Source organism: Piliocolobus tephrosceles, chromosome 15 (assembly GCF_002776525.5).
Source record: "Piliocolobus tephrosceles isolate RC106 chromosome 15, ASM277652v3, whole genome shotgun sequence".
In the NCBI taxonomy this organism is placed as follows: domain Eukaryota; kingdom Metazoa; phylum Chordata; class Mammalia; order Primates; family Cercopithecidae; genus Piliocolobus; species Piliocolobus tephrosceles.
In genome coordinates this window covers 573,556-598,797 of record NC_045448.1, presented here as the reverse complement: position 1 = coordinate 598,797, position 25,242 = coordinate 573,556, and the positions used below count along the sequence as shown (strand labels likewise).

The 25,242-nt window shown below is 47.6% G+C and overlaps 1 protein-coding gene and 1 long non-coding RNA gene across 5 annotated transcripts in view; one reads left to right on the top strand and one right to left on the bottom strand.

Annotated features, from left to right (window-relative positions):
• LOC111526762 overlaps window positions 1-16,610 on the bottom strand; it is a 47,750-nt gene extending 31,140 nt beyond the window's left edge. The window contains exons 1-4 of one of the 3 annotated variants that reach the window (XR_002726486.2): window positions 16,230-16,610; window positions 13,500-13,589; window positions 11,306-11,460; window positions 3,001-3,168 (exon numbers count right to left, since the gene is read on the bottom strand). This is a non-coding gene — a long non-coding RNA (uncharacterized LOC111526762). The other 2 variants (XR_002726488.2, XR_002726489.1) reach the window with 2 other exon arrangements.
• Window positions 16,235-25,024, top strand: TMEM18 (transmembrane protein 18). 2 transcript variants are annotated; one of them, XM_023192660.1, is made up of 5 exons: window positions 16,235-16,414; window positions 18,006-18,126; window positions 20,735-20,789; window positions 23,159-23,252; window positions 23,335-25,024. In XM_023192660.1, exons 1-5 carry the CDS (start codon window positions 16,358-16,360, stop codon window positions 23,428-23,430), a joined length of 423 nt encoding a protein of 140 aa, XP_023048428.1. In that variant the 5' UTR covers window positions 16,235-16,357; the 3' UTR covers window positions 23,431-25,024. The 2 variants fall into 2 exon arrangements, with proteins under 2 accessions (XP_023048428.1, XP_023048429.1); XM_023192661.2 differs by lacking the exon at window positions 16,235-16,414 and adding an exon at window positions 16,880-17,118.
• Window positions 25,025-25,242: the final 218 nt, after the last annotated feature.

The window sequence follows — 25,242 nt, the reverse complement described above, 5'->3', positions numbered from 1 at the left end:
TCCAGCTTCAGCCCCTTGAGATTTAAAATCAGTTTCTGTTCCTCAGACTCGTCCCCTCTTCCCTCCAGGGCCAGCCTTCACTACATCCCTGGCCACATCAGCCCTCAGGGATTTGGTCTTTATGGGGAAAGATAGGAAGAGTATTTTAAGACATTTAAAGTAGAAAATATTTTTGGCCTTGGGGAAAAATGTTAAGGCTCTGAGAAAGAAAAATAGCCTTAGATTCCTGACGACACTGACTTCCCAAAAATGGCAAATGTTGCATGGAGAAGGAGAGAGATCTTCCCCATGAGCTGGCAGGACAGTCATGAGGGCAATGCCTTGGAGGCATGTGAGAATTGGGTAAATTCGGTGGCACACACTAGTGATTTGAACAACAGTTTATGGCTCTCTCCCCTCTCTATTTTTTCTTTACAGTTTTATTCCCTCAGGTTCATATTACCCTTTTTTCTAAAACTAATGTGATTTTTGAAACAACAGATGTGATAAACCAACATTAAATTACGTTCCCAAATTTAAAAAAAGGTTTAGAAGAAAGTAGTTTCATAATCAATGTTTGATAAGCACAATTATTTTTTAACATGTAAGACTTTACCAACTTAAATCTAGATAGTACATTAAAGTTTAAAAGTCCAGTTTGTAGGGGTATATCAATAGTGAAATAATTTAAAAGCTTCTTTATTTCTGGCATAATATTCTATTTCTATTTTCACTTATAAAACATACTATACGTTTGTATGCAAAATGTAAGGTGCCAATACCTTTGTTGAGTTTTGAAAATATTTATTAATTAAGGAACATCAACATATAAAATTATCTTCCAAATAAACTTTATGTTGATCAATAATTTCTGGATCAAATTAACTTTAAGCAAACAAGAGAAATATGTACAGCTGTCACAGTGTAATAAAATGAAAAATGATCACTTCATCAATTTGAGTCAACTGGACATTTTCTGCATAGTTTATAACGTACAGAAGCTGGAAGATGCATGCCTGATACATTTCCTGGGAATAAATGTATCATCTCTGAAACTCTTATGGCTCCAATAAGGAACTCCTCATGGTTGCTTTGGAAATTCCACTTAAGATGAAGATAGTGTTTTCTTTCCTCCAATGTGATCAGCAGTGCTGATAATCAATATATAATTACCAGGCTTCTCATGCCTGTTTCTAACAGACTAACACTTTTCTAGGAAATGCTAAGCAACTTCCATCTCACTCCTGGAACACAAGCCCCAGCCATATGAATAACAAACATTTATCCTGTTTATATGGGAAGTCATAGGAACACATGGTTTCCTAACCAGGACATCAAGGTCTTTGGAGGAATCTTGCAGCCTGTTCCTGGCAGCTTTCTCTCCCCTCCTTCCTAGGCCACCAGAGCTGGCATGGAGCCAGCGGGAAGGTGGCATTTCTGCTCAGCAAGCAACTAAGAGACGCCTGCCCCTGGCAACAGAAAGTTCTAACGAGGACCCAGGTTTTTAAACAGCTAGAGTCTCCGTGTTTCTTCTGATTATGGTAGAAAATAAAGCCAAAAAAAAATAAGCCTTTATAAAAACAGCATGGGTGTTTTTGTGATAGATTGCTAAGGGGTAAAAAAGGCAACTACGTTAGAAATGTGAGCCTGGCAAGAGGGAACAGCTAGCATTAAGGACCTGCCAAAATTCTAAATTCACTTTCTTTTCTATGCCAGAGTGAATTTAAAATAGATATATAAATGTCTGTTTCATTTATATTCTTTAGTGAAAGCCAAATACATAAGCAAAATAAAATTTAAAATACTACTATTGAATAAACAATTTGAATACCCCTATGACGTAAGACATAATAGAAGCTTGGACCTTCCCTTAAAGTAAATGGAGGAGGCTGCAGAGAGAAGGCTGTCTCACCAAACTGCAGAAGAAAAGCATAGCCCTCCAGCAGGAAATGGAAGATGGTGATTTCAGGACATTTGTCAGCTAAAGTTTTCACAAAACAGCTTTATGTAGCCTTTTGAATAAATGCTGTGCACGGTTGTGTGGAAGAGATATTATTAGGAGGGGCTGAACTCTTAAAATGATGAAATTGAGTTTACTGTAAAATTGTAGAGGTGAAGGAAATAAAAATAAGCTTCTATAAGTTATATGGGAAACAGAACTTCAAAATCAAGAGAAAGAGAAGTTTTAACTTCCTTACGTCTATTTGTTTAGGCTCTCCAGTGGGAGGTCGGTATTAGCACACACTACATTAAACATCTTGCACAGAAAAAGTCAGCATATTCTCTGTCAGCCAATGGAAGAGAGTGGAGTAAACCAGTGATTACTTAACACACATGCTTTAAAACAGCAAACTATTAGACGCAATGTGGAGTATATTTATGGTCTGTTACATTTTACGAAATGGTTTTATTTGGTTTATTTTTAAAATACGGCATTTTAGCAATCTTCTGATAAGATGGAACATTGAAAAGCTCAGAACAAAACCCATGGAATGATCAGCTTCTCTACGAGCAATGACACCCACTTTTCTGGTTTCTTTCTTTCTTTCCACTAATGAAATCATTACAGTTTTGTTAGGTCTAATTAAAGACCAGGAAGGCATTTGGACGGAAAAAAAGGTATCAAGTTTTGTGTATTTGTGATGTGTTTTCTACAGCCAGGACCAAGCCCTTGAAACCAAACTTCAACAAAGAAGCATAATTTCATAATGAAGAAAAGAAAGAACCCAGTAAATACCTAATTCCAGACTTTCCTTTGTCATAAAGTCAGTGATCTTCATGCACACAATTTCACATACAAATTCTCATTTCTTATTTATAATCCCTTTCTATTTACTGAGGAGGTCATCTCTTGATGTGGTTGAAAATACGTTACTCTGTAACTATGATTTTTCTCATGATAAAAGTGAGATGAAGGACAAGTCAGCTATTATTATGGGATATATGCGGATGTGCTGGGATGGAGTCCTCCACAAAAAATCACGGGGGCAGAGCACGCTCTGAAGTCTCGGAGCTTCTTACCTGAGAATGTTGATTCTGAGTCACTCCAGTGGCTTCCAGGAGTTGCCAACTTTTAAAAAATTGTGTTCCACTATTCCAAATCTGGTCTCCTTCTTTGCTGAGAAAGATGGAAGGCAGATGGCAGGCATGACATGGGGCTTCCGTAGGGGCTCCTGCTGTGGGGTAATCCTTGATAAAAGAAAAACGTCAGCCAAATTAAATTTAAAAGACTTTGAGCAATGAATGAATTGCGAACCAGACTGCCTTCTGAGCCAGAGTAGGTTCAGATGTTCCAGCACAACCATTCAGTGGAAGATTTATGGACATTGAAGGGAAAGTGACCTACAGAAAATGGGAGGGACAGAAACAGCTGGATTGGTTGTAGCTCAGCATTTGCCTTATTTGCCTTATTTGAACACAGTTTGAACAGTTGACTACATTTGATTGGCTGAAACTCAGTGGCTGGCACAAGTGTAGGCTACGGTCTACGTACCCCTCTCCTTGTTACGTTCATGATGTGCAGAAAAACCTTTAGGCTGACCTTAAAATCTCTAAGGAGGCAGCTTTAGGCTAAACTTGATTTAACACCCTCAAGATACCCGATTCTTTTGCAGATTTGAGTCAGGGTGGCTTCAGCCTAAGGAAGAGCTTGCTGGGCTCCTTGTAAGGGTGGGAGGTTGGAGGAGCCGCTGCCTGGGGTGCACAGTGTGTAGCTGCCCTGCTGAATCTTCTTGGATACTGTTATGGGATTTGGGGGGGGGTGTTGTTTTTCTGGCTGGATAATCCACTCTGTGGCTGGTGGGGCCTTTGCCTGAGTTTTGCTCTGGCCTGCTGAGCTCTTTTCGCCCACTTGGCCTGGCAGGCTGCACTTGGCTCACACTACCAGCCTCGGTAGTTGAGAGGGCAATATTGCCCACCTGTGACTCTGGGTGGCATTTTCCCGCCAGCCAGTGCTGCAGGCCCCAAAGGCTGTGGTGTCAGGAGGGCCATGGCACAGGGGCTGTGTGGGGAGGTTCTGAACCATGGAACGTGGGCAGAAGTGGCGTAGCCAGTGCTAGGCCAGGACCTTTCCACTTTCTGCACCATCTCCCAGCCCTCTTTCTCCTATAGAGACAGCCGTGGAAACCTCGGGAGGCTTGGCAGACCCAGACTGGATGTGTCCTGAGCCAGAAAAGGCATGACGCCACTGAGACCCTGGTCTGTCTCTATTTCCACAGCCAATATAAATTACCCTCAGCAAGACAACACCAGAGAGAAACGCTTCCACCACACCCAGAAATGGTTCCGGGGGCTAGAGATTGAGACAGTCCCTAGCCACTGTGCAGTTCTTCAGTACTTCAGGGCCCACAGAACAAAGGGGCTAATAGGAGGCCCAGGAGTTACTGCTGCCCTGAGGGAAGAGAGGATTGTCTCCTGTGCCCAGAGGCCCCATGGGAATGGTCCTAACTTGCCCTGTCCAGGATAAAAGCCAGGAGAGGCCCACACGAGCCCCAGGCAGGAGGGACCCCCAATGGAGCAGCCACTGAGGATGGAGAGTCCAAGAGCTGCGGGGCTGATGGGGGCCTAGGGGCAGCGCAGAGCTCTGTGTGGGTTCCAGCTGCGGCCACGCGACCTGTGCCAGGCACAGAGGCAACAGAGGCTGAGCACGTTCCCCTCCCACGCACCTGAGCACACGTTCATTGCATCCGCTGTCTCCTGTTTTCCTTCTAACATTACAGGTAAATGGATGCCTTTTCATAACTTATATATTTATATATTTCTGCTTATTATATTTCTGCTTATTATAACCTACCCAGTCTCAGGTATTCTAGTATATCAGCACAAAACAGATCATGACATCCTGTGTCTCAAAATGCAATTTAGGTTTTCCAAATTTCTGAAAATATTTAAATAGTTTTGCTTCATGTGCTCAGTTTTCCATATTTGCTGGTTTTTTATAGGAATATTTCTCCTGAATGTGGGCACTACCATAAATCATTCTTTATCTAACTCACTGAATTAGTGGATCCCTCCCAAGACCTCTATTTTGATTTGCTGTGTCCTACAAAGTTAGATAGTCCCAAGGCCAGCATGTGTGTATTCCTAGCCAGGGATTCACCTATTTATGGAAAGTAAGCTGTATTTCTTCCCAAGCCAATTTATATAGTTTTGCTTATCATTATATCATTTAAGTGAATTAAATACTAATATTCATAATTCCTGAGCAAGGACTAAATTGAATACTCTGGAAAGATTTGTAAATATTGGAGTACATTTTGATTAAAGGAAAAGCATAAATAAATAAATATGTAACTTAGAAATAGCCTACACTAAGATAATTTTTCAAGTGTCTTTAAAGTTATGTTCACTTTGGATTGGAAATCTCTGAGAAACATTTTAGGTGAAGTTTAAGTAGCAAAGACTATTCCTACCTCTAGTCATCAACCCATATCAAAGAACAGGAACAGCACCTTTATTTAAATATTGGCCAGTGAATAATTATTTGTATGGTATATATTTCTAATGTTCATTATATTGATATATCATTATTATTATTCTTTTCTGTAAGTGACGTATTGAATTCTGTTTCTAAACACTTTTTGGTATTTTGGAGAGAAGGGAGTATTAACAGGAAGGATTTGTTTAATCCCTTCATCTGTATAACAAACAAAAATGACACTGGACTATGACTTCTTCTGGCCTCTAACATGGGCATTTCATCAGCTGCCATGATTTTGCCAAGTGACTATTCGGAAATAATGCCATCTATATTAGTCTGTTTTCACACTGCCATAAAGAACTACCACTACCAGAGACAAGGTAATTTATAAAGAGGTTTAACTGACCCAAAGTTCCACATGGCTGGGGAGATCTCAGAAAACACAATCATGGCAAAAAGTGAAGGGAAGCAAGGCATGTCTTACATGATGGCAGGAGTGGCAGGGGAAGTGCCACACTCTTAAACCATTGGATCTCGTGAGAATTCTCTCACTATTATGAGAACAGCATGGGGAAAATCCACCCCCATGATCCAATTACTTCCCACCAGGTCCATCTCCTGATACATGAGGATTACAATTCGACATGAAATTTGGGTGGGGACACAGAGCCAAACTATATCATTCCAACCCTGCACCCTCCTCCCAAATTGCATGTCCTTCTCACATTGCAAAATCAACCATGCCTTCCCAACAGTCCCCCAAAGTCTTAACTAATTCCAGCATGAACTCAAAATTCCAAGTCCAAAATCTCATCTGAGACCAGGCAATTCCCTTCTGACTATGAACCTATAAAATCAAAACCAAGTTAGTTACTTTCAAGATACAATGGGGGTACATGCATTGAGTAAATGCTTCCATTCTAAATGGGATAAATTGGCCAGAATGAAGGGGCTACAGGCCCCCATGCAAGTCCATAATCCAGCAGGGCAGTCATTAAATCTTAAAGCTCCAAAATAGTCTCCTTTGATTCCATGTCTCACATTGAGGGCATCCTGATGCAAGAGGTTGGCTTCCAAGGCCTTGAGTAGCTCCACCTTATGGCTTTGCAGGATTCAGCCCCCACAGCTTCTCTCATGGGCTGGTATTGAGTGCCTCCAGTGTTTACAGGTGCACAGTGCAAGCTGTTAGTGGATCTACCATTCTGGGGTCTGGAGGATGGTGGTCCTCTTTTCACAGCTCCACTAGGCAGGGACTCTTTGTGGGGGCTCCAAACTCACATTTCCCTTCTGCAATGACCTAGCAGAGCTTCTCCATGAGGGCCCCACCCCTGCAGAAAACCTTCTGCCTGGACATCCAGGTGTTTCCATTCATCCTCTCAAATCTAGGAGTAGGTTCCTAAACCTCAATTCTTGCTTTCTGCAAACCAGCAGGTCCTACACCATGTGGAAGATGCCAAGGCTTGGGCTTGCACCCTCTGAAGCCATGTCGCAAGTTGTACTTGGCTCCTTTTAGTCATGGCTAGAGCTGGAGTGGCTGGGATGCAGGGCACCCTGTCCTGAGGCTGCAGAGAGCATCTGTGGCCTGGGCTTGGCCCACAAAAACACTTTTTCCTGACAGGTCTCTGGGCTTGTGATGGAGGGACTGCTGTAAAGGTCTCCAACAGGCCCTGGAGACAGTTTCCCCAATGTTTTGACTGTTAACTTTTGGTTTCTCATTACATATGCAAAGTTCTGAAAGCGGCAGCTTGAAATTCACCCCAGAAAATGGGTTTTTCTTTTCCTACCACATAGTGACAGGCTGCAAATTTTTAAAATGCTCTGCTTCCCTTTTAAACATAAGCTCCAATTTTAGATGATCTCTTTGTGATGCATATGACTATATGCATTAGAAACATCCAAGTCACATCTTGAACACTTTGCTGCTTAGAAATCTCTTCTGCCAGATACCCTAAATCATCTCCCTCAAATTCAAAGTTCCACAAATCTCTAGGGCAGGGGCAAAATGTCACCAGTCTCTTTGCTAAAGCATAGCAAGAGTGACCTTTATTCCAGTTCTGCGTAAGTTCCTTATCTCCATCTGAGATCACCTCAGCCTGGACTTCATTGTCCATATCACTATGAGCATTTTGGTCAAAACCATTCAACAAGTCTCTAGGAAGTTCCAAACTTTCCCACATCTACCTGCCTTTTCCTGAGCCCTCCAAACTGTTGCAACCTCTCCCTGTAACCCAGTTTCCAAAGCTGCTTCAACATATTCGGGTATCTTTATAACAGTACCCCACTTCTGGTACCAATTTTCTGTATTAGTTTGTTTTCACCCTTTTATATAAAAAAACTACCTGAGACTGGATAATTTATAAAGAAAATAGGTTTAATTGATTCATAGTTCTGCATGGCTAGGGAGACCTCAGGAAACTTACAATCATGGTGGAAGGTAAAGGGGAAACATGGTATGTTTTACTTACATGGCAGCAGAGAGAGAGAGAGAGTGAGGTGGGAAGTGTCACACTTTTAAACCATCAGAACTCATGAGAGCTCACGAGACCAGCAGGGAGGAAATCCTCCCCCATGATCCCATCACCTCCTACCAGGTTCCTTCCCTGACATGTGGGGATTACAATTTGACATGAGATTTGGGTGAGAACACAAAGTCAAACCATATCACCATCCAAAAAATAAAGGAAGCAATACTGTGTTTTCCATTGTCATTACATCAACATGTGCAGAAAATACTTGTAAATAAACAGTGTTGGTCTCATGCACTAAAAAGAAGAGATAAAAAGAGGACCCCCTAAGAACAGCAGGATAAACACCTTCATCCTTAGAGGAGGCAACATTCCAGTCCTAATGGCTGGTCCTTATTAAGCATGTGCCATGTATCTGGCACAGAGCTGGGCATTTAAGGCATTTCATCCCAAATCCTTAAAACCACCCATTAGAAAAGTATTATTGTCCTCATTCTCACACAGGCAAGCTGAGGCTTTAGATAATCAAAACTAGTATTCTAAGGTCATTTCAAGTGAGAGAACTCATACTCACATAAAATCTTCCCTGATCTAAGGTCCATTTTCTTCTTGATATTCCACATGCTTATAAAATGAGAGAAGAAAATGGAAAGAGAACCAAGTTCTGTCTGTGCCCAGTGGTACCCTTGGTGGTGTTGTGGGCCAACTTGTGTCCCCAAATTTATATGTCAGGGTCCAAACCCTGCATCTCAGAAGGCTACAGTGATTGGAGATGAGGCCTTTATAAGGAAAGTGAGTTAAATGAGTATATAACGGTTGGCCTCGATCCTACGTGACTGGTGTCCTTATAAGAAGATCAGAACACAGACACACACAGGGGGCTGACCCTGTGAGGACATGGGGAGGAGACGTGTCTGCAAGCCGAGGAGAAAGGCCTCCGAAAGAACCAACCTGTCAATGTCTTAATAATATTAGACTGCTGGCCTCCACAACTGTAAAGAAGTCAGTTTCTGCTGTTTAAGCTGCCCAGGCTGTAGTGTCTCATGATGGTGGCCCAGGAAGTCACACAGTAGTGCAGAATGTCAGTCGGAGAACCACAGCAATTCCTACGGAAGGACCACTTCATGTGAAGATTAGCATAAACTTCCCTGAATACCAACATCATTACAAGACACATCAGCCTAAACTCATCAACCTATGTCAAGATGTGAATTTGAACTGAAGAGAAATGTACACTGGGCAGGTTAAATCCTGCCAGCTTCATTCTGTGTGTGTGTGCAAATTTCTGAACTCTAATTTTTATGTCAGAGAAACTGCCCTAACAATCAATGAACTCCAAAGGCCGATCTGCATATTAAAGGCTCAGGAATAATCCCCTGCTGATTTTGGCTTCTCATCTCAAACAGGCATTTCATACTTGTACCATCCATCCTGGGGACTTCTGTCTCTGTGATGCCAAGAGAACAGCAGGTACCCCTAAGTGAACACAGGGTAAACCACAGCCAGCAGGGTAGCCTGGGCCTATTAATTCAGTAAGAATGAGCTATAATTGCTTTAAGTGGAACTGGAAATGTCACTGCCATTTAACAACTGCATTTAAAATTACGCCTGAGTGAGCTATAGTGCATTACAAACAAGTAGGATGGTAAACCCTAGTAATCATTGCCCAGAGCCTAGGACACCCACAAGTCTTCCCTACCTGCCCTGAATTGTCAGAGAAAATAAAAGTGGCTGCCTTGAAGGTAGCCAGAGGCCCCAAGGTCATAGGAGAGCAGAGATTTGCCCCTGCTGGCTCTCTGAGAGGGTTGCCATAGAAACAGGAGGAAAGATGAGTCCAGCCTGTATAGGCTGGCCACAGCCAGACAGCCAGGCATAGAACAGACATGGGCAGGAAGTTGCAAACCTTGCCTTCATGTCCCTAGTGTGAGCCATTTTCAGTGATCAGAAAAGTTGCTTTGGAGTCCTTGATGTTTCTAACCCATTGTATTAGTCCATTCTCACACTGCTATAAAGAACTGTTCAAGGTGGGGTTATTTATAAAGAAAAGAGCTTTAATTGACTCACAGTTCCTCAGGGATGGGGAGGCCACAGGAAACTTACAATCATGGCAGAAGGGGAAGCAAACACATCCTTCTTTACATGGCGGCAGCAAGGAGAAGTGTCCAGCAAAAGTGGGAAAAGCCCCTTATAAAACCATCAGACCTCATGAGAACTATCAGGAGAACAGCATGAGGGTAACTGGCCCCATGATTAAATTACCACCTATGGGGTCCCTCCCATGACACATGGGGATTATGGGGGCTACAATTTGAGATTTGGGTAGGGACACAGACAAACCATTTCACTGATTAAGGAGGGTTAGAATAAAAATGCTATGAACAAACATCCTGGAATTTCTGGAGGCATTAATTCAGAGGTTGAAAGGCCATATTTGGGCAAAACCGTCAGATATTGCCTCCTCAGTGTGTTACTTTTGGAGAGAAATCATTATTTCCTAATAATTTCCTAATATACAAAAGAATTTTTAGAGGAAAAGGGAGGGATAGCATTTTTCTTGGGTAAGGAGGGAGACATCCTGAGTGCTGGTGAAAATCATACAAGCTTTGGAATTGGCCAAGTCAGACACCAAACCATGCTTCCAGCGCTCACGAGCTATGTCCTTTCAGGCAAAGGATGCTACTTCTGAGCCTCAGTTTCCTCATGTGAGTAGAATCACCTCTCCCACAGGGCAGCACAGAAGCATTTAGGGAATGTGTCCATCTCTAGATATCTGTTTCCCATGGTGGCCAAGTCAGCCCATCTAAGGTCACTCTCCTGCAGGGGAAATCTATAGACAAAGAACAAATATAAATTAACTCCCTAAAGGCAGTGAATGGGGATGAAAAGCATGGATTATGGAAGGGGAGTGTGATGTGTGGAAGAAACAAAGGGAAAGAAGGTTTTTATGGTTTTTAGCTTAGGGGTGAGTCTGACGCCATGCAATGCAGAGTTGCCAAAACACTTAACAGAAAACCCTTGGTCTTTCCCTCCTGAAGAAATTGGGAACATGCCTGCTAAAAATTGAGAAGGAAGGAGAGAATCAGAGACAGAGAACCCCAAATTCTGTGTATTACTTCCGCCCAGAACTCAGTTGACATCTGAACCTTGAATATGTGACGCAAACTCCACAAAACACAAGGATAAAAGAACCAAACTGAGAATTCAGCTGCGGTTCAACAGGCATAGTTTGCAGTTCGTCAAACCAACTTAATGGCCCCATCACACACACACACACACACACACACACACACACAACTGGAAAAAATAACAGAGCCTAGACTCTCCACGACATGACATTTGCAATGCCCAACAAGTCATGCTAAATGATCCACAATTGCAGAACCAGGGAAGTGTGGCCCACTCTAACGAACAGACACACTCAGAATCAGAACAATCCCCTTACTGCGCTCAGAGGTGGAGCTTCCTGCCGTATCCCTGCTCAGTGACGGGAATTAGGGCCTGCACCCACCGCCAGGATGAATCCAGCCTTGCCGCAATTTTACAGCTGCAGCGAAGGACAGTTCTGCGATCGTGGGAAGTCTAATGTTCAGTCTTCATCTAATAAAGGAAGAAAAAGAATGAGAGAAAAAAAATGAAGAAATCATGCTAAAATTTAACAATATAAATTCACACAATCAAGAAATTTATCAAACACAAGCAACATGAATACAAAGAAAACTAATTCTAGGCACATCGTAGTCAAACTGCTGAAACCAAGATAAAGACAATATTCTGAAAACAGAAAAATGACATAATATCCGTGGGAAAATGAGGATTAGAAACATCACTGCTTTTCTACAAGAAACTATGGCAGACAGAAGGCTATGGAATCTCTCTCATGTGCTGAAAGAAAAGAAAGAAAAACAGTATTCAACAACAATTCACAGCACAACTATCTTTTTAAATGAAGACAAAACAAGACCATTTTTCATATGAAGCCGATTCATCCCCCACAGAACTGAACTGCATGGGATGCTAACTTTAGTCTGAGAGGAAATGATACCACCTGAGAATGTTCAGAAAGGAATGAGAGCTTTGGAAATGATAAATTAAGCATTGCTGTCAAATGCTTTATTGTAAACTGTATTGTATAAACTGACAGAGCAACCAGATCACACGTTAAGGTCAAACTGCTGCAGCCCAGAGGCACAGAGGGAGGAACCAGGAACCAGGAACCCGCATAGAAGCCCCCTGGGGTCCTGGACCCAATCCGTGAGGTCAGTGTCCTGCAGGCTGTTGCTGAGCTTGGCAAGTTCAATGGGGATAAATGGAGAACACAGTGGTGGAGATCAGGGCACTTCTATGGCCTGATTCGCATCCAAGACTCTGAAACTGAAGGCGTCCAGAGTCCAGCTCTCAGGGATCTATAGTATTGACCATGATGTCTTCAGGAATGAAACCTCCGGGCTCACATAATTATTTGGGTGTGCTACAGTGTTTAAACCTTTCCTGAGATGCATCCTGCCGTCCCCCAGGGTCCAACCCTCCTGGGCTTCCTGGCACTGTCTGAGCTGTCACCAGCCCAGGGGTCTGCACCTGGCACCCCGCTGGCATGGGGTTATGGAGGCCAGGTCCAGGGGATCCTGCCCATGTCGGCCTGGCTGTGGCTCCTCCCAATACCAGAGCAGACATTCCCGGTCACTTGCAGTGTCCCCTGGTCCTGGACCACTAACCCCCAAGTACTTGCTATTGCAGTAGAAGGACCAAATTAGTGACCCTGGAGCTAGGACCCTGACTACCATCACCAAAACACAGACCATGCAACACTTGACTTCCACAACGTGGAAAACACAAGCCATGCTGAACTCGTGGCAGCGCCCACCTGGCCCTGGTTCCAGGGGGACATCTGCACAGATACAGGTCCTCATGGCCCTGGGCACCTGGGACGGGGGCCCTGATTCCGCAGCCTCACTGTGGAGGACAATAGCGACCCTGGCCTGCAGGGTCTCTGCATGGTGTTGGGTGCAGTCCCAGGTAAAGCCGGCGAAGCCTCCGGTGCTCCGGGCTCCTCTTCCTGGGGAAGCAGGTCCTGACTCACTCTGGGTAGTGACGGAGGGCTCAAGGGCCCAGGTGATGGCCTGGACACTTCCTGACCGACTATCAATGCTAGGGACAGGGCCTGTGTTGTGTGCCCACCTGGGTGCTGGCCTTCCTCCCAACTGCACCAGTGGACGCATGCAGGTCACGCAGCTGGTTCGCAGGACAGATGCAGGTGCCACACCTGGTGTGCAGGTGGGTGGAGGCCACACAGACCCTGGGCAGCTGCCGGCGCATGTCAGCTTGACCCTGAAGGTCGTGGAATGAGCATCACAATGTGAAGCAGAACGTCGAGGGCACCACCTGCTTCTGCACTGAATGAAGGAAGGGTCCCCAGGCAGAGATCCTGTGACCCTGACCCTGAAGGGCTGCTCAGGAGCCGGCATGAAGATGGAAGAGTTGCTGACGGGAGGTGGTGAAGATACAGACGCTGCGGTCTCGAGGGAGCTGCTGTGAAGGTGCCTGTGGGATATCTGTGCCCCTCAGAGCTTCCCTGAGGAGGGGGCTCTTCCTAGACAGACGCCCCTCCCAAGGCTGCCTCTGGGTCACAGGACACAGACCTGGTCTTGGTGCCTCTCCTTTCCTCCACAAACTCCTCATTGCTCTCCCCTGTGGTCTCTCCACCTAAACAATCAGCTGCCTGCTGGCACCTGAGCAACACAAAGAGCAAGAGAGCTATCAAGTACTGGCTTTAATTCGTAGAATACATTACAGCTCACAAACGTATTTTACCCATTAATAAAGCTCTTGAAAACCAATTGTATGTGGATTAAATATAAGTGAATCAACTTGTGAAGCTATTTTAGAAATAAACAAAATTGGGCCAGGCGTGGTGGCTCACGCCTGTAATCCCAGCACTTTGGGAGGCCAAGACAGGCAGATCACCTGAGGTCAGGAGTTCAAGACCAGCCTGGCCAACATGGTGAAACCCTGTGTCGACTAAAAATACAAAATCAGCCCGGTGTGGTGGCACATGCCTGTGATCCCAGCTACTTGAGAGGCTGAGGCAGGGAGAATCGCTTGAATCCGGGAGGCAGAGGTTGCAGTGAGCGGAGACCCTGCTTGCTATTTGCACTCCAGCCTAGGCAACAAGAGCAAAACACAAAAAAAAGAAAAAAAAAAAAAAAAGGAAAGGAAAGGAAAGGGAAAAGAAAGCAAAGGAAGGGGAAGGGGAAGGGAAAAGGCAAGGCAAGGCAAGGCAATAAATAAAATTGAGTCTTCTTTATTCCGATCATGGATTCATTTAGTCCTTTCTGAAAGCACAAAATTCCAGGTAAACGGAATAGAGTCCACATCAGCATTCACATACCAACATAGAGAGTAGGCCATGTTCTAGTGGCCACATTAAAATAGTAAAGCGAAAGATGAATTTTATTGATATATTTTATTTCGTCCAGTATGTCCAAAATATTAATTTCAACATGTAAGCAAAATAATGCAATTGTTGATCATATATTTTACATTTTGGTACAAAGTCTTTGAAAGATGGTATATGTTTGAAATTAAAGCACATCTCAGATTGGTGACATTTCATGAGCTTCACGTCTAAATGTCCGGCAGCCTACCGTTGTTCAGAACAGTGGGGCAGGAGAAATGTGGAAGATGAATGTCCTGGGACAGAGAGTGAAGCCGCTGAGAGGCAGAGTTTTAACAATTTTGGAAGCGTGGGTGCCAGGGCGCACATGTGAAAGATCTGGGAGGGGAGGCTGAGGGGAAGATGAGGAGAAAAAATCCCAGTGACCATAGATAGGCTGTGGTTAATATTAATAGCTAGAAGAGTCTGACCCAAAATTACAGAAATTACAAGAAAACAGACCCCACAAAAGAAAGGCAGGCACCGGACAGGACTGACAATGAAAGTAACCCATGGAAATTAATAGAGTGATGCTTCACATAGTAACGAAATATCATCAGGGAGATACACAGTAACAGGCTGAACTGAAGAGGACAGATCTACCCCCTGTAACTGAAAGGTCCTGTTGAAAATAGCTGAACAAGCACAGGAGAGTGAAAATGGACACAGATGAAAACTATCACACCGGCTGGGCACCGTGGCTCATGCCTGTAATCCCAGCACTTTGGGTGGCTGAGGCGGGTGAATTACTTGAGGTCAGGAGTTCAAAACTAGCCTGGCCAACATGGTGAAACCCTGTCTCTACTAAAAATACAAAAAAAAAAAAAATTAGCCAGGCGAGGTGGCGAACGCCTGTAATCCCAGCTACTTGGGAGGCTGAGGCAGGAGAATCGCTTGAACCCGGGAGGCGGAGGTTGCAGTGAGCCTAGATCGTTGCACTCCAGCCTGGGCAACAGAGCGAGACACTGTCAAAAAAAAAAAAAAAAAAGGCAGGAAGGCCAAGGCCGACATTTCCGAAACTCAGCAACAACAGACGTGATGTTTTGAGAGGAAGGTTGAGAAACACAAAAGAGAGGAAGATGCACTATCCACCTAACGGATGTTCCTGGAGTTGAATATAGGAAGAATGCCGAAAAATATCAATGAAAGAAATGTTTTCCCATAAAAAGAAACCATGACCTTCTACGCTGAAATGAGAGAATGCATGTTAAGTAGCATGAGCAGAAATGACCACACTGTGGAAAGATTTTAAGAAAGATCTGGGAGGGGTTACAGCTATTAAAAAAAAAAAAAAGTCCACCACTAGAACTATTTTTACAAACATTAAACTAGTTCAAGAGCTAACATATGCAATGAAAGCATATACACTTAATAATTCATGATGTTAAAATAATAAAATGTTTAATTTGAAAATCTCAAAGTTGGGGTATAAATGTTAAAAGAAAGGGAAAAAAGAAATTCGCTGTAAGAAACTTAACTTTATATTTTTATATCTGTCGTTAAACAAGGAAATGAAGCTAAAAGCACCTGGTAAATCTCCAAAGTGAAGAGAGAGAACCCCAAGCTGATCCAGACCAAGAGTGCACTGCCCTGAGCATCCCAAGAGCAGACACCTTCCCAGGTCCTGCAGGGTCCGAGGAGTGGGCAATGTCCCCAGCTCCTGCAGGGTCTCGGGGCGGACACCGCCCTCACTGACCCTTCTAGGGAGTCCCGGGTGGGACAGAGGCTGGCGTGGCGGCAGAGCGCCCAGATCCTCTGAAACAAGCCTTCCAAGCCCCACCCGCCTCCGCCTGCTCCTCTGCTAAAGCACTAAAGACGCCCTCAGCCTCCCGGCGGAGCGAGCACAACTCCCACCTCAGGCTAGTAAGTTGTGCATATTACAGCGAACACCTGGAACGATCGCGATATCTGGAGCTACCAAATGCCATGAAATTACCGCGAGAAGAAGGAAGCGCAGGTTTCGTGAGAAGGGCAGATCTCACGAGAGAAGATTTGGCGCCCTCCTCGGTGGATTGTGGCCAGGCCGGGTTCGGCGGTTGCTGTGAGGGCGGGCTTCTCGGCACCATGCCGTCTCCGTTCTCCGTCAGCTCTTTCCCCGTCAGCATCCCAGCCGTGCTCATGGTAACTCGCGGCCTGCGTAACACCAGTTCGGGGGAGGACAGCGGAGAGGCGTTGGGTCTGCCCCACAGAGAACCTACCCTGTGGCCAGGAAGGCGCCAATCGTGGGCGGGGCCTGGCGGCGGAGCGCGCGCGCTGGGCGGGGTCCTGGGACCTGTGGGAGTGGCTCGCGGTGGGGCGGTGTAGCGCGCCCTGGGCGGGGTCCTGGGACCTGTGGGAAGGGGCCGGGGCCGGACGTGGGGGCTCAAGTGCTAGGCGGGGTCCTGGGCCGTTGGGCGGAACGGGGCGGGGCCTTGGGGCGGAGCGTGCGCAGTGAGCGGGGCCCTGCGCCGTGCGGGCGGGACTTGGGCTGGGCGCGCGTCCCGCACCGTGGGGGCGTGGCTGAGTTGTGTGGGCGGGGCGCGAGGGGCAGGGCTTTGTTCGTGTGGGAGGTGCATACCGGCGAGTCCAGCGTCTTGCGGGCGGGGCTTGGGCCATGTGGGCGGATCCTGGCAGTGTGACTGGGCGTGCGTGTTGGAGCCTGATCGTGTGGGCGTGGCACGGAGGAACCCTGCCCCTGTGTGGGCGGGGCCTGCGTTTTGCCCGGTTGGTTTGGCAGGTCCCAGGGGAGCCCGCCCCCCGAGTGGCCGCCCAAGGGTGGCATGGGCACTCGATGGGGTCTGGGCAGAAAGCCGTGCTCCCCTCACCTCCCTGCCTCTGGTCGTCTGGTTGGTGAATTGATGGGAGCAGATGCGCTTGTGTCCTTATCTCATGGCGCGGCTCTGGAGAGGCTGGCGGCCCCCAGCAGAGAGCAATGGCACTTACAGGAGTCCTGGAGGGCTGTGCGGGGCTGCAGCTTGGAGGGCAGGGCTTGTCTCATGCAGGAAGGCGCTCAAGGAGGGGATGGCAAGGGTTGAGGACTGCTGGGATTGGCATCTGAGTATCAGTTGGGGACTGGGCAGCAGTGGATCTGAGCTTGGCTACTTCAGGCCCCTGAGCCAGACACCGTCCCCAGGTACGGCAGGGTCCCGGGGAGTCCAGGATGCGGCGGAGTGCAGCACTGGAGGGTTCAGTGTATTGCAGAGAGGTTGGAGAAAATCAAGTCGTGCATGTGGCGATGAAGGCCCCGAAGCCTTCAGTGCTGACTAAGGAGCCTGAAATGATGATTCGTGTTTTACCTTTGGGGCTGAGCCAAGTGCATCTCTTTGAGCAATCCACTTAATGTCCTTGTCGTCACCAATTATCATCACCAAGTATTGTTATAAAGGATGGTAATTCCTTTAATTATACCCAATTTAAAAACATGATTCTGTTCCACCAGCAAAAGGGGCACGCCAGAGATGCCTTCAGTTCTGTGTGCTTGAACTTTGAATTCCATGAATTATAGTTGCACTGAGGGGAGAATCCTGTTTGCATCCTCCTGGTTCCTTCTCCCTTTCCTGTCCCCATGTTTCTCTGAGGCCCGGCAGTGCTCTCCGGATACCTTGCTGAGTAGCCCCAGGAGGACTCAGGATTGAGAGGCCCCTGCCCCCTGCCCTGGGAGAAGGCTGTGGGTGGGCTGTGAGCCCGGCCCTGTGGGGCAGGACAGTGAGTGTCTGCTGGTGTGTTCCTACAGCAGACGGACTGGACTGAGCCCTGGCTCATGGGGCTGGCTACCTTCCATGCGCTCTGCCTGCTCCTCACCTGCTTGTCCTCCCGGAGCTACAGACTACAGATTGGGCACTTTCTGTGTCTAGGTGAGTAAAACAACAAACTTCACAACTCAGATCTCTGTGTGAAATGAAACTATGTATCGTTTGTGTCTTCAAAATATATACATATTTTTATAAGACCTCCCAACCCTCTGTCAGCTGCCTGCTCCTAGGGCACTCCCATTTTTCTCTCTTGGAAGCTATAAAGGAAAGTACTTTTTGGATGTTAGAGTTGAAAGGAATCTGTTGAGTTCCTGTTGCCTACCAGGGAGGTGCTGAGCACCAGCTGCACACGGGAGAGCTGGGTTTCCGGAAGTGCTGTTGTTTACACAAGATGTGTCCTTGGTGGCAGCTCTGCTCATGCACTGCTTTGAATGGGAGGAAGATTGCAAACCGGGAAAGAAAAGTTCTGTGCATAAAATAAGGCATTGCCCAACTTGGTTTCAAGGATAAGGGCTACAGAACTTAGAGAAGTTAGGGAGTTGCACAGGATGACTGAGAAAGATTATTCAGAAAAGCTGAAATCATGGCACAGGGTGCGAAGAGTGAGTAAAATGTTAAGAAGAAGAGAGGGAGCAGGTGATGGCCCTGGGAGGGCAGCAGCCTGACATGCAGATACTGAGATGGATGGAAGGTGTGGGTCAGAGGCAGAGAAACTGCCAGCTCTGCAGAACCTAAGCACTTCTGGTGCTGAGCGTTATAAACACTTGTGGGTAGAAGAGGCGAGGAGGGCCTGGAGGTCTGGCTCAGGCTCCTCTTGACTCTGGACATTGGGGAGACACTGAAGATGTTCTTGGTAGCTAAAAATAACTAATTTTAGATAACTTGAGTTAGCTGGCTGTGTGCAAACAGGAAATCCGAAGAAGAGATGATCTTAGAAAGACTGGAGAAGTGATGAGTGTTTGCCTCACAGCAGGGGCCTGTACAAGTGAGGTGCTCAGAGCAAGCTCTGTATTGAGGGTGCCCTGAGGAGTGCTGGACTGGACCAGGCAGACAGGGCTCCTTTGCCTCCCACAGATTCCTGGGGGACACCAGCACCAGTGCTTCATCACAGACCTGTGTTGTTATCAACAGTGACAAGTGTTGCAATGGAAAAGCCAAAAACACAGTGAAACAGGAGGAGCAGTCTAATTTAAATCACACAGTCCCCTGCCAACGCAGGGGCAAAAGGTGCACAGGCAGGAGCCCGGCAATGACATGCTGACAGAGGGCGGGAGCGGGTGCCCCACACAGTGGCCCTGAGGCAGGCACCTCAAAGAAAGGTGACAGCTTCTACAGCTGAGCTCCTGGATCTGAACAGCTTTGTCAGCTAGAGAACTGCACAAGGGTTTGATGTTTTCGAGGATAAGGGGAAGGATGACTGCTTTCACACCGGGGTAATACTAGACACTGTGCTGCCTGCCGTTACATTTCCTGTGATTCATTTCTCAAACCAACCTAAGAGTTGAATTTTATTTGCCCATTTTTATAAATGAAGCACACAGAGGTTCTGACTCCCTCAGCTACACAGCTTATAACTAGCACCATCAAGATTCAAGATTCAGACTCTGCTCCAGGGTGCGTTTCAGGAAAAGCTGGAGAGGAGCACCTGGTGGCACCCTCTCTGCCCGCCCTCCTCCTGTGCCTACCGCCCTCCCCACCCTCCCCCTGTAACCTCAGCCCTCCACACCCTCCTCCCCGCACCCATGCCCGCCACCTCCTGTGTTAGCCTCCCCGTCTGTCTGGCTGTCCTACTCCTGCCCCTCTCTGACCTTCCTCCTCCTCCTTCCCCCCCCCCTCCTCCCCCCACTCCCCTCTGGTTCTTTCCCTGTGCCTCCTTTTCCTCTGCTTTATTGAGTCCATTCCCGAAGGGAGGAAGTGGAGGGACTGCTCACCCTAATCCCTAGTTTAATCTGCTTACTGATGTGAATCAAGAAGAATGAAAGGATTTTTACATTTTACTTCACCTTAGAAGTTAAAGCATCACATTTTTCTTAATCTGCTGAATTATGTTTTATTTAATTTTATGGTAGCATGGGTCACTCTCTCATGGGTTTGAGTCCCGGCATTACCCATAAATTAGCTGGAGACCCAGGGCCAGTCCCGAAAGTCTGTGCTCCTGGGAGCATGGAGGCCTCGCCTTGCCCCCACCAGCCCCTGCCCTCCCTCCTGTGCCTTTGCCTGCAGCACCCCAAAGCTGTTTGCTCCCCTCCTGTGGTCATCTCAGTTGCAGTGTCCCGAGGGCAGTCCGGGAAGTGTGAGCATGAAAAGCCCTTGGTTGTCAGCTCTGGGTCTCATGGCTGTCAGCTCTTGCTGCTGGGTCCTGTGAGGCTGATCTGTGGCTGCTGTCCGTGGGGAAATATGTGAGGCCCAGCCATGCCTGGGTGAAGCCTGGGGCCTTGGGCAGCTCCTGCAGTGGCTCTGCAGGTGCTAACCTGAGCACGGGCTCTGACTGGAGCATAGAGCACTGGAGAACTGGAGCACTGTTGGCCTTGGTTTTCTTTATGCTAAATGAGTGAGTCCCACAAGTTGACAGTGTTCGGATGTTTACGTGACCTTATGTTTAAAATTAAAGTGACATTTCTATTCAGTGTTCTACTATAAATAATGTATAACTTTATAACGAGTAATAGCAGGTCATCTAAATTCTAACGTGACTTGTACCTTTTTTCAGTCATCTTAGTCTACTGTGCCGAATACATCAATGAGGCAGCTGCAATGAACTGGAGGTAAGCCCATCCCTGGGCCTGTGGCCTGGTCCATGCAGGGGTGTCCCTGGGACGCCCCCACAGCCGGTGGGTCTCGCGGAGGAGACAATGAATCCTAACATGGCAGCCGCGCACACCCCGTGCCCATGCGTCCAGAGTTGTGGGCTCCAGGGCGACTCTGTAAATGCTTTACCAGCGCCAGAGCGGCCCTTTCTGAGTACAGCACTGTGGGACAGTGCTGGCTGAGGCCTCTGATGGCAGAGCCAGAGAAGTGACTGTGGGAATTTGAGCTGCAGAATAGAAACTGCAGCGTTTTAGAGAACGTGGTCCATGCTGGCCTCAGCCATGCCCTCCCCCTTGGACTGCAGGGTGGCTGAGGAGGGGGCTTCTGGGTAGTCTGAGGCACCTGCCTGCCTCACCCCCAGCCCCGCGTCCTGATGTCAGGGCACTGCTGGCAGCCCCGGCCCTGCATCCTCTGCCCCCTCCTCTACCCCTGGTTTCCTCTCAGGGGAACTCGGAACCCAGCACCTGCCCAGGGTGAACCACACAGCCTCTGTCAGATGAGACCCACCTGGCCTGACTGACTGTTTTTGAGTGACCTGTGAGCTAAAAATGCTTTTTACATTTTAAAATATAAAACAGAAAAAAAGTAAAACTGCCAGACTGTGAGCAGGAAGTAGCTGAGACTGTGGCCTCGTGGCCCATAAGCCCTGAACGCTGATCCTGGGCCCTCACCGAAGGGTTGCTGAGCACTCCCTGCAATCCTTGGCTTAGGCCCTGCCCGGGTTTCAGAACCCTCCCCTGACTGGGCCTCCTCCTGCCCTGCCCCTGCCTGCCCAGCCTTTCCCTCCAGGACAGCATTCCTGCAGCCAGAGGTGCTGTCTCTCTCCTCCCTCCTCCCTGCCCCCTCCTTAGCCATAAGCAGCTCCCTGGGGACCCTGCCTCTCCTCCTGGATGCAGGGCCTCCACATGGTTCAGTCCCAGGAGTGGTGCTCAGTCCCTGGTTACCCCGACCTTGTCCAGAGGCCAGCACAGTGTCCTCGTCCTCCCTGAAGCCCTCCCACACCCAGCTGCAGCGTGCAGCACCTTCCTGGCCCCTCCCTTCCCTCTGGCTGCAGCCTCCTGTCTTTGTGCTTCTCCGCGATCTCCTGGTTTCAAAAGTGCTGGGTTTCCTGCCTGTCCCACCTGTTGGACTGGGCACCAGGACGTCTAACAAACGTCTCAAAATTCACACTTCAGGACAACTGCTCTGCTCCCCTCTGTTTATAGGGGCGGCTTCTCCCTCCAGCTTCTTAGACCAGAGACGTAATAGGGCATTTTTCAGGAAGCTCCGTCTCCACCTTTAAGGTCACCATGAGCCCAGTGTGTCCCATGCCCTTCACCCCACCCTCCTGACCTGCTGCTGACATGCAGCAGTCCCTAAGCCATCCCCCAGCCTCTTGGGCGTCTTGGGGAAGCGTGGGCCTCAGAGCCAAGCACTGCCCCTCAGAACATTCCAGAGTGTCCTCAGGTCACCTAGAGTAAACACGGAGCCCTGCAGTGATGCCCTGCGGCCTCCTGCCAGCTCTGTCCCAGCCGCTCATGGCTGTGCCTACGAGTCCATGAGGCCCCCTCAACCCGACAGGCTTCACGTTTCTCTAGAGCAGCACTCGCTGCATGCTCAGACTGGCTGCCTCTTACTTTGGGGCCTCCCATGGTCTAGAGCATAAGCACCAGCAAGGCGGGAGCCCTGTGGTCACGAGGCGCTGACCCATTGCCCACCATTACTAGCTTTGTTCACGGCATTTCCGTGCTGGCTGCTGCGAGAATCATCAACACCCACATGCAGATCCTCTGCCCTCCCTGGCGCTGTGCCTTGTGCAGGTGGAGATCTTCCGCCTTCCTCAGTCTCTTCTGCTGAAGAGGCACTGGCACTGACAGAGGAGGACTGCCGTGAGAACCAAAGGGATGGAAGGGCCCAGCACCACTCATTCCCAGTGCAGCAGTGGAGCAGATGCAGCTGCTGTCCCTTTCTCATTTACGGGGATTGTCGATGTTTACTCTGTAGGTTTTAAGGATTTCAAGTCATCAGTGTCTTCCAGCTGAGGGCAGATGTGCTGCTGACCCAGGGGGGCTACGGGGTGGTGTCTCCCTGCTGTGGGAGGCCTCGGGGTCTTCCCCGTGCTGCTGGGTGGTGTCTCCCTGTCCTGTGACCCAGTGTGTTTTCTTCATAATGAGCATTCGGGACAGTGCAGTGGAGATGACGGCTGCTCCCAAGGGTGGCCCCGTGAGGGGGTTGCCCCCACCTCAGTCCACATCAGCTCTCTCCAGAGTCTTAGTTAAATAAAAAGTGTCACTAGAACTTTCTGGTTGTATTGCCTAGTAATTTTTTGTTTTTGTTTTTTAAACAGATTATTTTCAAAATACCAGTATTTCGACTCCAGGGGGATGTTCATTTCTATAGTATTTTCAGCCCCGCTGCTGGTGAATGCCATGATCATTGTGGTATGTAGATGACACTTGCAGTTGTTGTTCTCCCTGTGTCTGTTTTTCAAATCTAAACAGTGTTTCAAACAATTGTGTTTAGATTATGTGGGTATGGAAGACTCTGAATGTGATGACTGACCTGAAGAATGTACAAGAGAGAAGAAAGGAGAAGAAAAGGAGAAGGAAAGAAGACTGAGGGGCAGCAGCTGCTTGGAGTTTGTGTCCTTCCCGTCCACCCTGGCTGCTCCCAGTGCTACAGTGCACATGGCGTGGGCATCCTTCCAGCTGACTCTGTGGTTTGAAAAACTGTTGTTTTATTTAAATATCCACAGTGGTAGGCACACACTGAAGTCGGCTTTTCAGCCAGCACTGAATGTATCCATCAGGACATGCATCTTCAGGCGCCTGATCTTTGTAGTCAGGCTGTGGGAATGGTCTCTGCAGAGCTTCATAACTGGGAGTTTGATTTGAAGAAGTCCATGTCATATGTGTAACTAGTACTAATTATAAATATAAAATACACAATATAAAATACGAAATTCAAAAATAAACCGTGCTACCCTGTGCATGGGCACCGTCCCCGCCTCCACGTGCTGTGTTTTCTAGCGTATGCCATGGTTCACAGTGAGGGTGTTTTCACCTTCCAGGAAATGGAGCAAAATTTGGAGACAGTTGGTTGTCACTGGAGGGGGTGGTGGTGCTGGCTTCTGTGGATCCCAGGGGTGATGCAGAAAATCCCGTATCCCTGGGTCAGCTGCACCACAGACAATGACTTGACATGAAATGTCAGCAGCGGTGGGGCGGAGAGACCTTGGAAGGAAGCTCTTGGAAAATACGTTGTATCTCAGTTTGATGAACCCATTCTCAAGAGGCTAGGCCCTAACAAAGTTATGGGCTGCTTTACTGAAAACAGAATGGAAGCCCTGAAGTCAGCACTCCATGGAGAAGCATGTCTTTCCTAATGTCCTGGTGTTCTGTGGATTTAGGTGCTTGAGAACACAATGCTCCCAGTTCTGTTAGGACAGGCATACCGTCACTTTGCAATATGCACTTTGTAAAACAGCTCCTACCCAGTGGCTCTTGGTTCCTGACAAATCTGGACCTGTGGTTTAAGAATGAAAGGTGGTTGGAGACCCAGATATTTAAAAATAGGTGTTCAATAAGGGAATACTCACTGTGCATTGTATCTGATAGCATGCCTAATTGTGCATTTCTGAAAGTTACTGATTCAAAATGTAATTGGCACAGTTATCTTTGAGTAGACAAGCCTGGGAAGAGAATGTTGAGGTGTGGAGGTGACCAGCCAAGTTCGTGCCCCTCTCAGGCCTTTGTGGCTGAGAGGTGGGACAGAAAGATGATTAAGGTGATGTGTCCTCCTTCCCCGGCATTGTCCAGGGCCACTGTGTAGATACTTGACTTCACTGACAGAAAACAAACCTGGGAGTTTCTAGAGACTATGCATTTTTAGTATAACATTTTCACCCTCTGACACGGTTTGGCTCTTGTGTCCCCATCCAAATCTCACCTCAAATCGTAATCCCCATGTGTCAAGGGAGGGAGCTGATGGGAGGTGATTGGATCATGGGAGTGGTTTCCCCCGTGCTGTTCTCGTGATAGAGAGGGAGTTCTCACAAGATCTGATGGTTTTAAAGATGGCAGGTTCCCCTGCTGTCACTCCCTCCTGCCGCCTTGTGAAGAAGGTGCTTGCTTCTCCCTCTGCCATGACTGTAAGTTTCCTGAGGCCTCCCCAGCCATGTGGAGCTGAGTCAGTTAAACCTCTTCTTTATAAATTACCAGGTCTCAGGTAGTATCTTTATAGCAGTGTGAGAACAGACTAATACACCATCTGTATGTTATTTGGATCGCATAGGGGGCCACGTGATTGAATCTCAGTTTGCCTGCGATAAAGTAGTGTAATAGTATTGCTCGCTTTGCATGAATTTGATGCTGATGACATGTCAGTGTGAAACCATGACGTGTGTTCTTTGGTTTTCACTCAGTATCTGTG

Excerpts from the sequence above, each read along its gene's own strand:
- TMEM18 (XM_023192661.2), top strand. The coding sequence starts at position 17,053 with ATGGGCACTCGATGGGGTCTGGGCAGAAAGCCGTGCTCCCCTCACCTC. Across the intron at positions 18,127-20,734 it reads TGGGCACTTTCTGTGTCTAG|TCATCTTAGTCTACTGTGCC; the intron begins GTGAGTAAAACA and ends ACCTTTTTTCAG. Across the intron at positions 20,790-23,158 it reads GCAGCTGCAATGAACTGGAG|ATTATTTTCAAAATACCAGT; the intron begins GTAAGCCCATCC and ends TTTTTTAAACAG.